The sequence below is a fragment of the Myxocyprinus asiaticus genome, chromosome 29 (assembly GCF_019703515.2).
Source record: "Myxocyprinus asiaticus isolate MX2 ecotype Aquarium Trade chromosome 29, UBuf_Myxa_2, whole genome shotgun sequence".
Classification (NCBI taxonomy): domain Eukaryota; kingdom Metazoa; phylum Chordata; class Actinopteri; order Cypriniformes; family Catostomidae; genus Myxocyprinus; species Myxocyprinus asiaticus.
This window is the reverse complement of record NC_059372.1, coordinates 8,943,077-8,956,944: the sequence shown is the minus strand read 5'-3', so window position 1 is coordinate 8,956,944 and position 13,868 is coordinate 8,943,077. Positions and strand designations below refer to the sequence as shown.

Genomic DNA, 13,868 nt, shown 5'->3' with positions numbered 1-13,868 from the left:
TTTCTCTCTCTCTCTCTCTCTCTCTCTCTCTCTCGCTCTCTCTCGCTCTCTCTCTCTGTCTTCCAGGGATAAGGACGCTCTGTGGCAGAAATCGGATGCTCTGGAGTTTGAACAGAAGCTCAGATCAGAGGAACAGTGGTGGTTGGTGGATAAGGAGACCACACGCTGTCTAGATTGTCAGAGTCAGTTCACATGGTGGCTGCGCCGTCATCACTGCAGGTGGGTGAAGTGATATATTAATATTTTAAGTAGTTATGGTTAAAAGTAGTTATGGTTTCATTATGGTTTTTTATGGTTGCTAAGTACTCCATTCTTCAGCGGCGAACAAAACGTGTAAATCCAAGTAATGTTGATTACAGACCTTATTTGATATGCCGCTTTAGGTGCTGGTATAGTACTGCGTCATGCGTATTTAAACTAAGCCAATGTCATTCTTTTCTGGGAGGCATGTCTGTCTATGCATATGAGACTCATAATAGAATATGCCGTGCTCACAAAGGCGTCAGCACTATTTAACTGATGTAATTATCTTTACAATGAACATGGTGGAGCTATTCTGTTTAGTCCCAGCAAAGCATGCCAAATCGCAGTAGTCTGCTGCATACACCACAGACTAGAACTCAGAACAGGCCTGCAAGCTGGGGAATTGTGGCCCGCAAATGTGATCAGTATTCACAAAACTAATTTCATGGGCTTGTTTGTGCTGTTATCTGACCTGCAAAATTCCTTTAGTGAATCTGGGATTAAAACAAGGTAGAAAATAAGTGCAAATAAACATCGCTATCAGTCAGCACAAATTCATCAGTGAATTCTTCCCCCAAAACTTTTAGACACATCCTTAGGTTTTGTTTCAGTTCTTTGGACACATTGCATTTAGTACTTATTATTATATTAGTTTTAAATTTTATCTTAAGACCTTATAATACCTAGTGTGATGCGATTAAAGGAAACAATAGTATATAAAATGTTTACAAACAATTTTTCACAACAAAATTATGTACAATGTTCGTTCTGGAAGATTATCTGAGTACAATGAAAATTCACAATCATACTCAATGACAAACAAATGAAAAAATAATAATACTCATTGGAGTACGATTTTTTTGAAGTTGATAGAGATGTATTATTTTATTTTAAAATATTGCTGTGTGAAAATTTGGACTGGTGTGAAGAGGCCGTAATGCTCATGTTTACATTTACACATACTGTGTTTCTGGCAGGTTGTGTGGCCGTATTTTCTGTTACTACTGCAGCAATAATTTTGTGATGACGAGAAACAGAAAGAAGGAGCGCTGCTGTCGAGAGTGTTACACGCAGCACAGCGCTGTGGTGGAAAGATTCACAAAGACCGAACTCAGCAGCTCCACAGTGAATCAACCATCACTTCACGAAAACACTGCCAGCCAACCGCCACCCTATATACCCACACCCAGAGTTACAGGTATATACACACACTCTTAAAGGAATAGTTCACCCCAAAATGAACATTTTGTCATCATGTCATTCCAAACTTGTATGTTTTTTTTTTCTTCGTTCAATGAACACAAGATTATCTGTGAATAACAACTTTAAATTTAGGTCTTTTCCTCACACAACCAGCCTTGTGGCTTGACCTTCAGAATAACTTCCAGTATATGGAAAAAAGCAGCATCTTTTTTTTGTGTGTTCCAAAGAAAGATAGAAAGTCATATGGGTTTCAAAGACATTAGGGTGAGAAGTTTCTTTTTTTGGGTGAACTATTCTTATGCTTGTGAGTATTTTGACATACTCAGCATTGTTCTAACGAGTGCTAATTTTCTGCCTCGGAAAAAATTTTGTGTGAAAAATTAAATGCCAAGAAGGCCGTTCTGGAATGCCAAAGCCCCAGGGTTTTGCCGCACCTTGTGTTTAAATGTATCGTTATAATTGACAGGTAAATGTCAGTGTCGTGTCTTCACGGTACTAAGCAATCAAGACATGGTGTACTGTGGTTGATGCATTGGGTGGCAAAAGTTTTTAACAACTGTTTTCCTATGTGACAAACTTGTTGTCCACAAGGGGGTGCTTGGCGACTCAAAAAGCATCATATTTCTAGATAAATAGGAATAACACATTTTAATAAGGGTATATTTAAATTTGTAATCAAAGCATAAAAGTTTACATTTAGTATCAATTTTGAAATTCAGTGAAGTAAATGCAGCAGTAAATTCAAAGATTTGAGATATCTCGTATGCAGTCAGGAGAGAGAAGTGCCTAAAAGAAACGAAGAACAATAGACTGAAAAGACTTATAAACATCAAGATGTACACGTCATTACTGAGATAATAAGCATAAATATATTTAACATGAACAGATGATGAGAAGACTTGATTCTTAAAAACAGTGATGAAGTCATTTTGTTCTCATAGATGTCACGCTGACATGGCACACCAATTTGAAATATAGCTTTGTGTGGTCAAACTGTTAAACTAAAAGCATAATAATAAAAATAGAGGCATGTCAAAGGTAAACAATGGTGGTCTTCCTATGGACAGAAAGGTCCTACAAACACTTATCTCAGGGCCTAATGTGAACTATTAAAAAATACATCATATAAGACGTTTAGACTGTTATACAGCCTCTCATACAGGACATGATAACCTAAAGTTGGATGGAAACTTTACACTGTCATGCTGAAAACTACTTAAATCATGAGTCACCCTGTGAGAGAAGCTTGCAGCAATGCTTATCCAAAAGATATACAGTGATTCTAAAGCTCAACGTTATCCTAGAAAATTTCAAGAAAAACAATAAAACCAAAATGGTCTATCCGTTCACATCAGTACATTCTAAATGATTATTATAAATGAGGAAATATTACATATATTTATTCCTGTTAAATCAATGACTAGTTTTTGGTCCCTAATATAAAAATGGAAATCTGCTCAAGCAATCGCTATTTAATAAACAGTGCAGGGTAGATTACTTCTGAATTGTAATCTAGTACTGATTACAAATAACATGACTAAAATTGTAGTCAGTAATGTAATCTCCTGGATTACATTTGAAAGGTAGGGCAATTTTGGCCTTACAAATGCCATCCTTGTGAGTTAACAGACCAGACCAGTCTCAAAAGTTGTGCAGATGAGTACAAACCAATTCGCAAAACAAAAATGAACTTTACCACACTAATGCAATCGGTTCGACACTCGAAGACTTACAGAAAGTATATATTAGAATTTACTGCATTTGCCCGATTAATATGTAATCATGCTATCCATAAAAAGTAACTATAATCTGATTACGAGTGTTTTAAAATGTAATTTAATCTAATATCATGTACTTGATTTCTGTCATCTGATTACGTAATCAAGAATACACGTAATCGTTACTACCCAGCACTTAAAATTATTTTAAAAGATCCTTAACCAGTAATCACAAACGACTGGTCCACCCTGACCAGCGCCGCTAAGAAAAGTAACAGGTATCACATGGCAACACCACTATGAGCTACTTCAGCAGTGAATACTGATACTGAAAATCTTTAATAACAATTACATTGAAAATACACAGTGAACAGTTAAAGGGATAGTTCACCCAAAAATGAAAATTCTCTCATCATTTACTCACCCTCATGCCATCCCAGATGTGTTTGACTTTCTTACTTCTGCAGAACACAAATTAAAATATTTATAAGAATATCTCAGCTCTGTAGGTCCTCACAATGCAAGTGAATGGGTGCCAAAATTGTGATGCTCCAAAAAGCACATAAAGGCAGCATAAAAGTAATCCATATGACTCCAGTGCTTAAATCTATATATTCAAAAGCAATATGATAGGTATGGGTTAGAAACAGGTCAATATTTAAGTTCTTTTGTAGCTGTTTTTCTACTGTTAAGACTCTAGTGGTTAAATCCATGTCTTCAGAAGTGATATGATAGGTGTGGGTGAGAAACAGATCTATATACTGTATATAAGTCCATTTTTGCTAGAAATTCTTCTCCCTGCCCAGTAGGGGTGTATGCATGAAGAATGTGAATCACCAAAAACAAGAAAAAGAATGTGAAAGTTAAAGTGGAGATTTACTAAGCAGGGAGGAGAATTTATAGTAAAAATTGACTTAAATATTGATCTGTTTACTTTAATGAGTGATGCAGTTTCCTTGTTGCCCACAGCAGGCTAAGGCACAAATTAAAATAAATGTGCAATATTAGAGTTGTGTTTTTACTTGTCGAATATTAAAAGCTGAATGAGTAAAAGGTGAAGGCCTCAACAATAACAGTTACTGCAGTATGTCTTGTTCTGTTTGGACTACAAACACCTAAACAGATTTGAGTCGGATAGGCCAAAATGTTTTTTTTTTCTACCTGTGTGAACATGGCCTTAAAGAAAACATCTAGACCGTTAAGCACCGCCCATTTTCAGGCCCCTCCCTTTGATATATTATTTGCCATTTTACTTGTTTATTCAGTTGCTCTGCTTTGATGTCATATGTGTCCATGACTTCCTGTGATCCAGTGACAGATCCTAGTGAGATACAGGATGATGGGGTGTTTGACATCATAACAGAGGAGGAAGTGAATGAGATCTATGACAGTGACTCACGCACCACCACTGGATCACAAGAGGAAGATGGAGGGCCAATCAGAGACCTGTAAGCCCATATAAACACACATAAACACACTCTCACTACATATAAAATGGTGAATCTAACTAAATCTGTCAAAAACATCTTTGAGTCATATTTCCCCCAAAAATCAAAAGAAAAACAAAAATCAAAACCTATTTTAGTACGATTAAGATTTTTTTTATGAGAATTGAAGTCAACATAAAATCAGAATTGACCCTGTTTACTTTCTTAATGCATGTTCCTGGTCTTCAATCAAAATAGCTTGCTCTTATTTAAAGTGATGTTTTTGCTCTGACATCACATAGACCATGCGGGATATTGGATCATTTTAGCCAATAGCCAAAAAGATAGTTAGGATTTGTTTTAGCAAACTCTTCACGGCTCCATTCTGGTTTGCAACACCCACTTTTCACTTTCCCCAATGGATAAAATCAAATCCTGCCCTATATTCCTTTTCTTGTTGAATTTACTATTCGGTAAAATGTCACTTTACAAAAGTAAAATGGGTTGCGAATGAGGTTTCACACTTCTCCCAATTTTCATTACTGTAATGCAAAAATATTGATGTATTACTTTAATGAGACTTGGTGAGGAAAATGTGTTTAATTGTAATGAAATAGTGTCACAATGCAAAAATCTTAATGATACAAATTTCCTTGACTGGCTTTGTGAGATTCACCCAAAAGCATACTCGCACGCAAACATGCACAAACTTATATGCACAATGCAAGTGACAGGACAGTGGACGCACTAAACATTTCCGTGTACACACAATCACACTCTGAACGATCCAATTTGTTCAGGTCCCTGTTTAGAAAGTTGTTCTCCGCTGCATCTTCAAATAAGTGTTTAGAGACAGACAGGAAGTGCCACAGAGAGATTAGCTGTGGGTGATTATGACTGTCAATTTATGCCATCTTGTGTGCACTTTCTTACATTTGTCACTGCTAGATGAGCACCTGGCTGGCATGTAATTCTACAGCAGCCTTAATTGGCTGTGTTTCCTGTGGGTTCACAAGGTTTCTGTAATTAGACACACACCACAGGAATAAAAAGTGATTTGATGAGATTTTAAACCGTTAAACTTTTATAACTTACCCTGGTAAGGGAACGCTGTTTAAAGGGATAGTTCACCCAAAAGTAATTTACTCACCCTCATGCCATCCCAGAGGTGTATGACTTTCTTTCTTGACCAGAAAACAAATAAAGATTTTTAGAAGAATATTTCAGCTCTGTAGGACCATACAATGCAAGTGAATGGTGGCCAGAACTTTGAAGCTCTAAAAAGCACATAAAGGCAGCATAAAAGTTATCCATATGACTCCAGTGCTTAAATCTATATATTCAGAAGCAATATGATAGGTATGGGTAAGAAACAGGTCAATATTTAAGTTCTTTTGTACTGTTAATCTACACTTTCACTGTTACATTCTTCTACTTTTGTTTTCGTCGATTCGCATTCTCCGTGCATATCGCCACCTACTGGGCAGGAAGGATAATTTATAGTAAAAAAGGACTTAAATATTGATCTGTTTCTCACCCACACCTATCATTTCACTTCTGAAGAAATGGATTTCACCACTGGAGTTGTATGGATTACTTTTATGCTGCCTTTATGTGATTTTTGGACCTTCAAAGTTCTAGCCACCATTCACTTGAATTGTAAGGATCTACAGATCTGGGATATTCTTCTAAAAATCTTCAATTGTGTTCAACAGAAGAAAGAAATTCATACACATCTGGGATGGCATGAGGGTGAGTAAATGATGAGAGAATTTTCTTTTTTGGATGAACTATCCCTTTAAGGAGTTTGCATGACCTTACACATTTTCGTCTTATTGCTCTTAAGATCTTGCATGTAGACGTGCTCGTTGTTAATGATTAAAGCATCTAGCTTTAGGACATTGTGTGCTGCATTATAAATGCATTATGTTGCAAATGCACTACTGTTTTTTACCATAGTGTATCAAGTGACATGACCCCTGATGAACAGGAAGAATTGGCCCCTACTGTACAGGATGCGGAAATCAATCTTCTCAAGTCAGGAGAACTCACGTTAGTATATACAGACAGAACACATGCACACACACACACACACACACACACACTGTCCAGCTCCTCTCCTCTTATTGCTGTTGTTGATTCTGTGCATGTCTTCTGCAGTGCCTCTGTGCCTCTGGATATAGATGAGATTTCTCAATTTGGTGATGGTTCCCGTGAGCTCCTTGTTATGTCCAGTTGCTATAGTGCCATTCCCATCACTGTGGGCGACCGGGGGCCCATCATCAGCTGGGTTTTCTCTTCCGAGCCAAAGAGCATCTCCTTTACTGTGGTGCACAGAGACACGCTTGACACACCTGTTGAGCAGGCAAAGGTAACACAGACCATCATTGTTGCCACTGACAACATGCACTCAAACACACAAGTGCATTTCCATGAGTCAGTCACACAACCAATATAAAATACTGCCCCAGTTTCAGTAACAAATAGTAACAACACTACTAATGTAATTACTACAGTAATTCAGCTGTTTTTTTTCTGTTTTTTTTCCAACAAGTAGCAGTGTGACATGTTAAAACATTACATCACTGTTTTTTTACATTACTATTACATTGTTACATTACTGAGACAATAGAGCTGTCAATAAAAATCCCTTTCATTTTCTACATAGCCAAATTTATTTGAACTCTAACTTATAAACCTTTGAAGACAGACCCACCGTGAGTTTCAATTGTATATGCTTCTGTTAATGCCATCAGGCTGCGTTATTTCAGCTTTATTTTTTAAAAATCGTGTTTAATGGTGAAATACCTGGGAAAGAACTACACTAACAATGATCTTGAAGAGAAAAAACCCACCAATCAGATAATCACACTGAGCAAAGCACACCAAAAGAGCTCTGCAGCGACCACCCACTCTCATGACAGAATGTAAATGATGCAATGAAGTCGAGTCCCTGTACTCTATAAACTACATAAATGTTTGCATATATCTGAATATTGTTACTATAAAATGAACATATTATGTTTTATATACATAAAATCAACATCTTTAAATCAATAGTTATATATTTTTCCATCCTTTTAAATTAAATTACGTCATTCACGATGCTTCATGGGATTGTAATTCATTCCCTCATTAAAGACGGCAAGTACACAGTCTTGTGCCTTTGTATTTTTTGACTGATTTTCAAATAATTTTTTGCTTTAAATCAAAGTTTGTAATGTTGTGATTCACCTCGGAGCTGGTTGATTTGGGTCATTACTTAGAAGTCTTTTATGTAGGATTTCTGAAATCCCTGTGGAAAAATGAATGGGAAAAAATATTCCGAAACCAAGATGGCTGAAAAAGTGGGCGGGCACTGTTGTGTTGTATAATCAAATGTACACTAATGCAATGTTCTTTCTCTCTCAAATAGTGTAAGTAAGATTGATTCATTTTAACGATTTGATTTGTTCAATGGAGTTATTTAATTTAGGGTGTTTTTGTTTTACTAGTTGTATTTAGTGTAGATTTATGTGTCCAAGATTGATGCTGTCATCCTAATTGAATGTTTAATAAATTATTAAATATACTAGTTATTTAATTAAAAAGAATTACATGATTACATAGCTTCAGTGTAGCTGGCTATTTTTTGTTGTTAAATTGTAATGTAGCTAACCACTTTCTGAAATAGGTAACTTGACTGTAGTTTAAAGGGATAGTTCACCCAAAAATGAAAATTCATCATTTATTCACCCTCATGCCATCCCAGATGTGTATGACTTACTTTCTTCTGCAGAACACAAACAAAGATTTTTAGAAGAATATCTCAGATCTGTAGGTCCATACAATGCAGGTCAACAGGGTCGAAGCTTCAAAAAGCATATAAAGGCAGCTTAAAAGTAATCCATAAGACTCCAGTGGTTAAATCCATGTCTTCAAAAGTGATATGATAGGTGTGGGTGAGAAAAAGATCAATATTTCAGTCCTTTTTTTACTATAAATCTCCACTTTCACTTTCACATTCTTCTTCTTTTGTTTTTTGGCAATTTGGATTCTTTGTGCATATCGCCACCTACTGGGCAGGGAGGAGAAAGAAAAAAGGGATGGATGTAGAAAAAAAAATAATATTTGCACAACAGCCCAGTAGGTGGCGATATGCACGGAAAGGGTGTCTCGCCAAAAAACAGAAGAAGAAGAACTCACGTGTACGTTCATAGGAGGGCTGTTTGAAAGTAGATTTATAGTAAAAAAAGGACACAAATATTGATCTGTTTCTCACCCACACCTATCACATGCTTTTGAAGACATGGATTTAACCGCTGGAACCTGCCTTTATGTGCTATTTGGAGCTTCAGAGTTTTAGACCCTGTTGACCTGCATTGTATGGACCTAGAGAACTGAGGTATTCTTCGAAAAATCTTCATTTGTTTGTCTGCAGAAGAAAGAATGTCATACACATCTGGGATGGCATGAGGGTGAGTAAATGATGGGAACATTTTCAGATTTGGGTGACCTATTCCGTCAACTACTTTATATTGTTAATAGCTTGTAGGTTGGTAGGTTACAGAAGCTCAAAGTAGCTTCCCTAACAGTGAACACATTGTAATATAATCTAGACTGCCCTCTGCAACTGAATTCTGAAATAATAACCAATTTTAGGATAACACAAACTGCTGCAGGCTGCATGTCTTCACAAACATAACAGATATTAACAGGCAGTGCATCAGCTCGCATTAATATAGCACTTCTGCTTATCATACTGTGAGAGCTGTTCGCGCTCCCCAAAATGATCTGACGCAACCACAGATCCTTACAGTGATAAATCCACTTTTTGTTCCTGTGATTCAGGTTCTGATTCCTCTGACACGCTGTAACTCTCACAAAGAGACCATCCAGGGCCAACTCAAAGTCCGCAACCCTGGAGTCTACACGCTCATATTTGATAACTCATTCTCCAGGTACAGTACCACACAGATGACACATACTGTAAGTTCTGTTCCAAAACCTAGTACGCTGCCTATCCAGACGGCACAGTTAGGAATCATTGGCGGCCTCCCAATGCGAAGACTGTTCCAAACAGGAGGCAACAAAAATATGTTGCTTTATTACAAGGCTCTCCAAAATACTTGATTCTGTCTGACCGGTCAGTTGGAGCATTCAAGTCGAGAGAAATGTCAACTGTATGTATTCATAGGTTTTATACAATACCAAAAAATATTTACATTTACATTTATGCATTTGGCAGATGCTTTTATCCAAAGCGACTTACAGTGCACTTATTACAGGGACAATCCCCCTGGAGCAACCTGGAGTTAAGTGCCTTGCTCAAGGACACAATGGTGGTGGCTGTGGGGATTGAACCAATGACCTTTTGCTTACCAGTTCAGTGCTTTAGTCCACCACTGCATATTAATGAATAGCTGTAAATGTACTATTGTACCTAATATTTACACTCACTGAGCACTTTATTAGGAACACGATGGTTCTGCATAGTGATCTGCATAATTGTATGCATTGCACTGCTGTCATTATTAGCATCATTAGCTTAGCAACATGCTAACTTTAAACTCTATTGGAATCCCCTCTGTGGTTCACATTCGGAGCAGTATTTGAGTGGTGCTTCCTATGTAGACGTTCCAAATCAGTCACTTATGGGTTCCATGATGGTTTAGATGCTCCCTTAAAAGGTAGCTGCCGGTGTAGGCAGTAGAGAGCAAGGCAGCTCACTAGGTTTTAGAATTGAGACTTATGCTACACGGTTGCAACTTTTGCTTTAGCTTTGTTTCAAAGGAATGCCAAAACATGAGCAAAAAAAGACAAATGTCTTGTGTACTCAAACTTTATATCGATATCTGTAGTTATTATTTGAAAATAGAATAAAGCAATCGGCGTTTCTTCTTTTCATGTTTGCTTTGGCAGATTTCTCTCTAAGAAGGTCAACTATCACCTGGCCATTGAGAAGCCAATAATCTACGATGGAAGTGACCTCCCTTAGGCACAGCTTTGTTGTATGTAGTGTCCTAATGTTTTTATTTTTAGTCATCTCAAACTTGTTCTCATGTGCCATTAGTTTCATGTTTCGTTGGTGTAGTCTAGTATACTTGAGTGTTTATATTTTAGCACCGGTAAAATAGTGTATCTGTTGTAAGAATTGTTTGCTTTTATTATTTCACTTTCTTTGTGAACACAGAGAACTATTTTAAATGGATTTTATGCTTAAAGTAACACTACAGAGGAATGAAAATGTAAAGAATTTAGTGATAAAGAGCAGTTTTAGCAAACATGGGAAAATGCACAAAAATTCCTGGTAATGTTTCACAAAAATTGTGAGACAATCACAAACTACTATAAGCTTTAAAAATGGACAATTCAGAAAACTCTTTCATTTCTAACTGCTTATGATGGCAACAGTTATGTGGGAGACAGGTGAGTGACTTCTAAAAAGACTTGCAGATGACAAAATGGTTGTTGTTTTCCAAAGATATCACACTACATTTTCACTACAGCTGTCCAATATTGCACTGCATGCTCTGAGATTACCAAGTACACAGAAATACTGTTATGTTTGAGCCACGTCAACTGGGTATTTTGGCACTTTTGAACTAAAATGCCATTTTCCACTTCAGGTCATTAACCTATTTTCGGGAGAGAAAACAAATACTCTCAGACAAAATGAAACTGACTTTAAGTATGGAACGTAAAAAGCAATAAGCATTTTGTGTCTAATATACACAGTTTTTCATCTTACTAACTAGGTTAAAATTTTACTGACAAGACAGCTATTTAAACACTTTTCTTGTGTCAGCCATATAATTATATGCACAATGCATACATGCAAATATGGCACTTTCGAATATGTTTACTCCATTTAGTATTTGGATAGGATACATTATAATATTCCTCTTGTTGGTGTTGATTTAAATGAAATAGCACATACATAGTACTCATTTAGCATTTGCACCAAGTATATTTTTTCAAATATAATGCTGATGTAATTTCTAAGTGATAAAATTGGTTTACTGAAGTTCACATTCAGAATATTTTTCTACAAGTTTGATGAGTCATTTTGGAGGTTTAATATCGTTGAATATAAAGCATTGTATTCTCATCCAAAAATTAGTAATATAAACGCTTAAACAGTTAAAAACTTTTTTACTCGCTATTAAAGCAAATATACAAGACACAAGTTTATTCAGTGTTGAGGTTAATTTATAATTTACTCTGTGACAAAGCAGAACTAGACTGCTGCTCCTATGAAGATCTGTTTGTATATTTCTATGACATTTTGGGCTCGTTTTTGATGTGCAATTTTAAACATTTTCTTAATAGGTCTTGTACTTTTTTAGGAGTACATTTTTTTAAGTAGTATTTTAAATATATTGTAAGTTTTAAAGTAGGATAAGTGCATATTTATGTATATCACTGAATGTAGTGCTGATACTTGTGAATCTATGCAATCACAGTGCAATGTTTACAAATTGCAAACGTTTAAAATTGAATAAAGTTTGTAAGTTCAGTATTTCTCATTTTTGTTCATTTATGTATCTGAATACATTTACACCAAGATTGTAGCATTATTGAAATAATTATTTTGTCTGATCAAACTGCTCTTTTTCAGATATCTTTGCATCATTCACGCTTGTATTATCCCAATCCATTGATCTAATAACAGGCTATCTAACTTAGCCTCATGTGGTTCCAAACCCATATGACTTTCTTTCTTCTGTGGAACATAAAACGGGATGTTAGGCAGAATGTAAGCCTCAGTATTCACTTTCTTTGCATCCTTTTCCCATACAGTGTAAATGAATGGTGACTGAGGCTAACGTTCTGCCTGACAGTTCCTTTTTGTGTTCCACAGTGTTCCAGTGTTGGGTTAGTTATCCCTTTAATATATCTATCTGTACACCTACTCTGCTGGATCAGAGTGGATTCATGTTAGCAATGACAATATTCATATCACACTGTTTATGTGTTACTCTTACTATCTTCAACGTTTTTTCTTCGTCAAATAGCAATGTCAAATATAAATCGAGTCAATCACAGAAACATCAGCATCACCTTGAGTAACAAATGGCATGTATAATATGTATGTCTACACACATATGGGATACTGATAATTCACCACTGTTACACAGAAAATCCTCATGATATATTATTTATTTGTATTAATATAGTACTAATTTATCTTGTAATAAACAAAGATATATATATATATATATATATATACAGGTGCATCTCAGTAAATTAGAATGTCGTGGAAAAGTTCATTTATTTCAGTAATTCAACTCAAATTGTGAAACTCGTGTATTAAATAAATTCAATGCACACAGACTGAAGTAGTTTAAGTCTTTGGTTCTTTTAATTGTGATGATTTTGGCTCACATTTAACAAAAACCCACCAATTCACTATCTCAAAAAATTAGAATACATCATAAGACCAATAAAAAAAACATTTTTAGTGAATTGTTGGCCTTCTGGAAAGTATGTTCATTTACTGTATATGTACTCAATACTTGGTAGGGGCTCCTTTTGCTTTAATTACTGCCTCAATTCGGCGTGGCATGGAGGTGATCAGTTTGTGGCACTGCTGAGGTGGTATGGAAGCCCAGGTTTCTTTGACAGTGGCCTTCAGCTCATCTGCATTTTTTGGTCTCTTGTTTCTCATTTTCCTCTTGACAATACCCCATAGATTCTCTATGGGGTTCAGGTCTGGTGAGTTTGCTGGCCGGTCAAGCACACCAACACCATGGTCATTTAACCAACTTTTGGTGCTTTTGGCAGTGTGGGCAGGTGCCAAATCCTGCTGGAAAATGAAATCAGCATCTTTAAAAAGCTGGTCAGCAGAAGGAAGCATGAAGTGCTCCAAAATTTCTTGGTAAACGGGTGCAGTGACTTTGGTTTTCAAAAAACACAATGGACCAACACCAGCAGATGACATTGCACCCCAAATCATCACAGACTGTGGAAACTTAACACTGGACTTCAAGCAACCAAAACTCCAAAAAATAGATGAGGCACAAGGGGTGGAATGAGCGTCTCCACCCTTCCTACAGACTCCAAGGACCTGTGTGTTTCGAGGATGAAATACAAATCTTGATGCCTTATACTGTAACTCACCCCAATACGCACATAACTGTGGAGCCATCTGGGTAACAGGTGCAGTTCTTTTTCTCCTCAGCTCAAGAAGTTTAGACGCCTAAAGACATTGAATCTGTGATTCCGGAGTGGCATTAACAATGAAGACTACAGACATATCAGTAGCCTTATAAAAGCGGTTCTATTCTACATGGAG

The 13,868-nt window shown here is 36.4% G+C and overlaps 1 protein-coding gene across 4 annotated transcripts in view; it reads left to right on the top strand.

The window, feature by feature from the left end:
* LOC127419974 (FYVE and coiled-coil domain-containing protein 1-like) overlaps positions 1–12,784 on the top strand; it is a 34,160-nt gene extending 21,376 nt beyond the window's left edge. For 3 of the 4 annotated variants that reach the window (XM_051661845.1, XM_051661842.1, XM_051661843.1), the window contains exons 12-18: positions 67–219; positions 1,221–1,441; positions 4,477–4,612; positions 6,551–6,643; positions 6,752–6,962; positions 9,422–9,531; positions 10,493–12,784. In XM_051661845.1, coding sequence (XP_051517805.1) covers positions 67–219; positions 1,221–1,441; positions 4,477–4,612; positions 6,551–6,643; positions 6,752–6,962; positions 9,422–9,531; positions 10,493–10,568 — 1,000 coding nt within the window. In that variant the 3' untranslated portion in view covers positions 10,569–12,784. The remainder of the gene's footprint in view (positions 1–66; positions 220–1,220; positions 1,442–4,476; positions 4,613–6,550; positions 6,644–6,751; positions 6,963–9,421; positions 9,532–10,492) is intronic. The other variant, XM_051661846.1, reaches the window with a different exon arrangement.
* Positions 12,785–13,868: the final 1,084 nt, after the last annotated feature.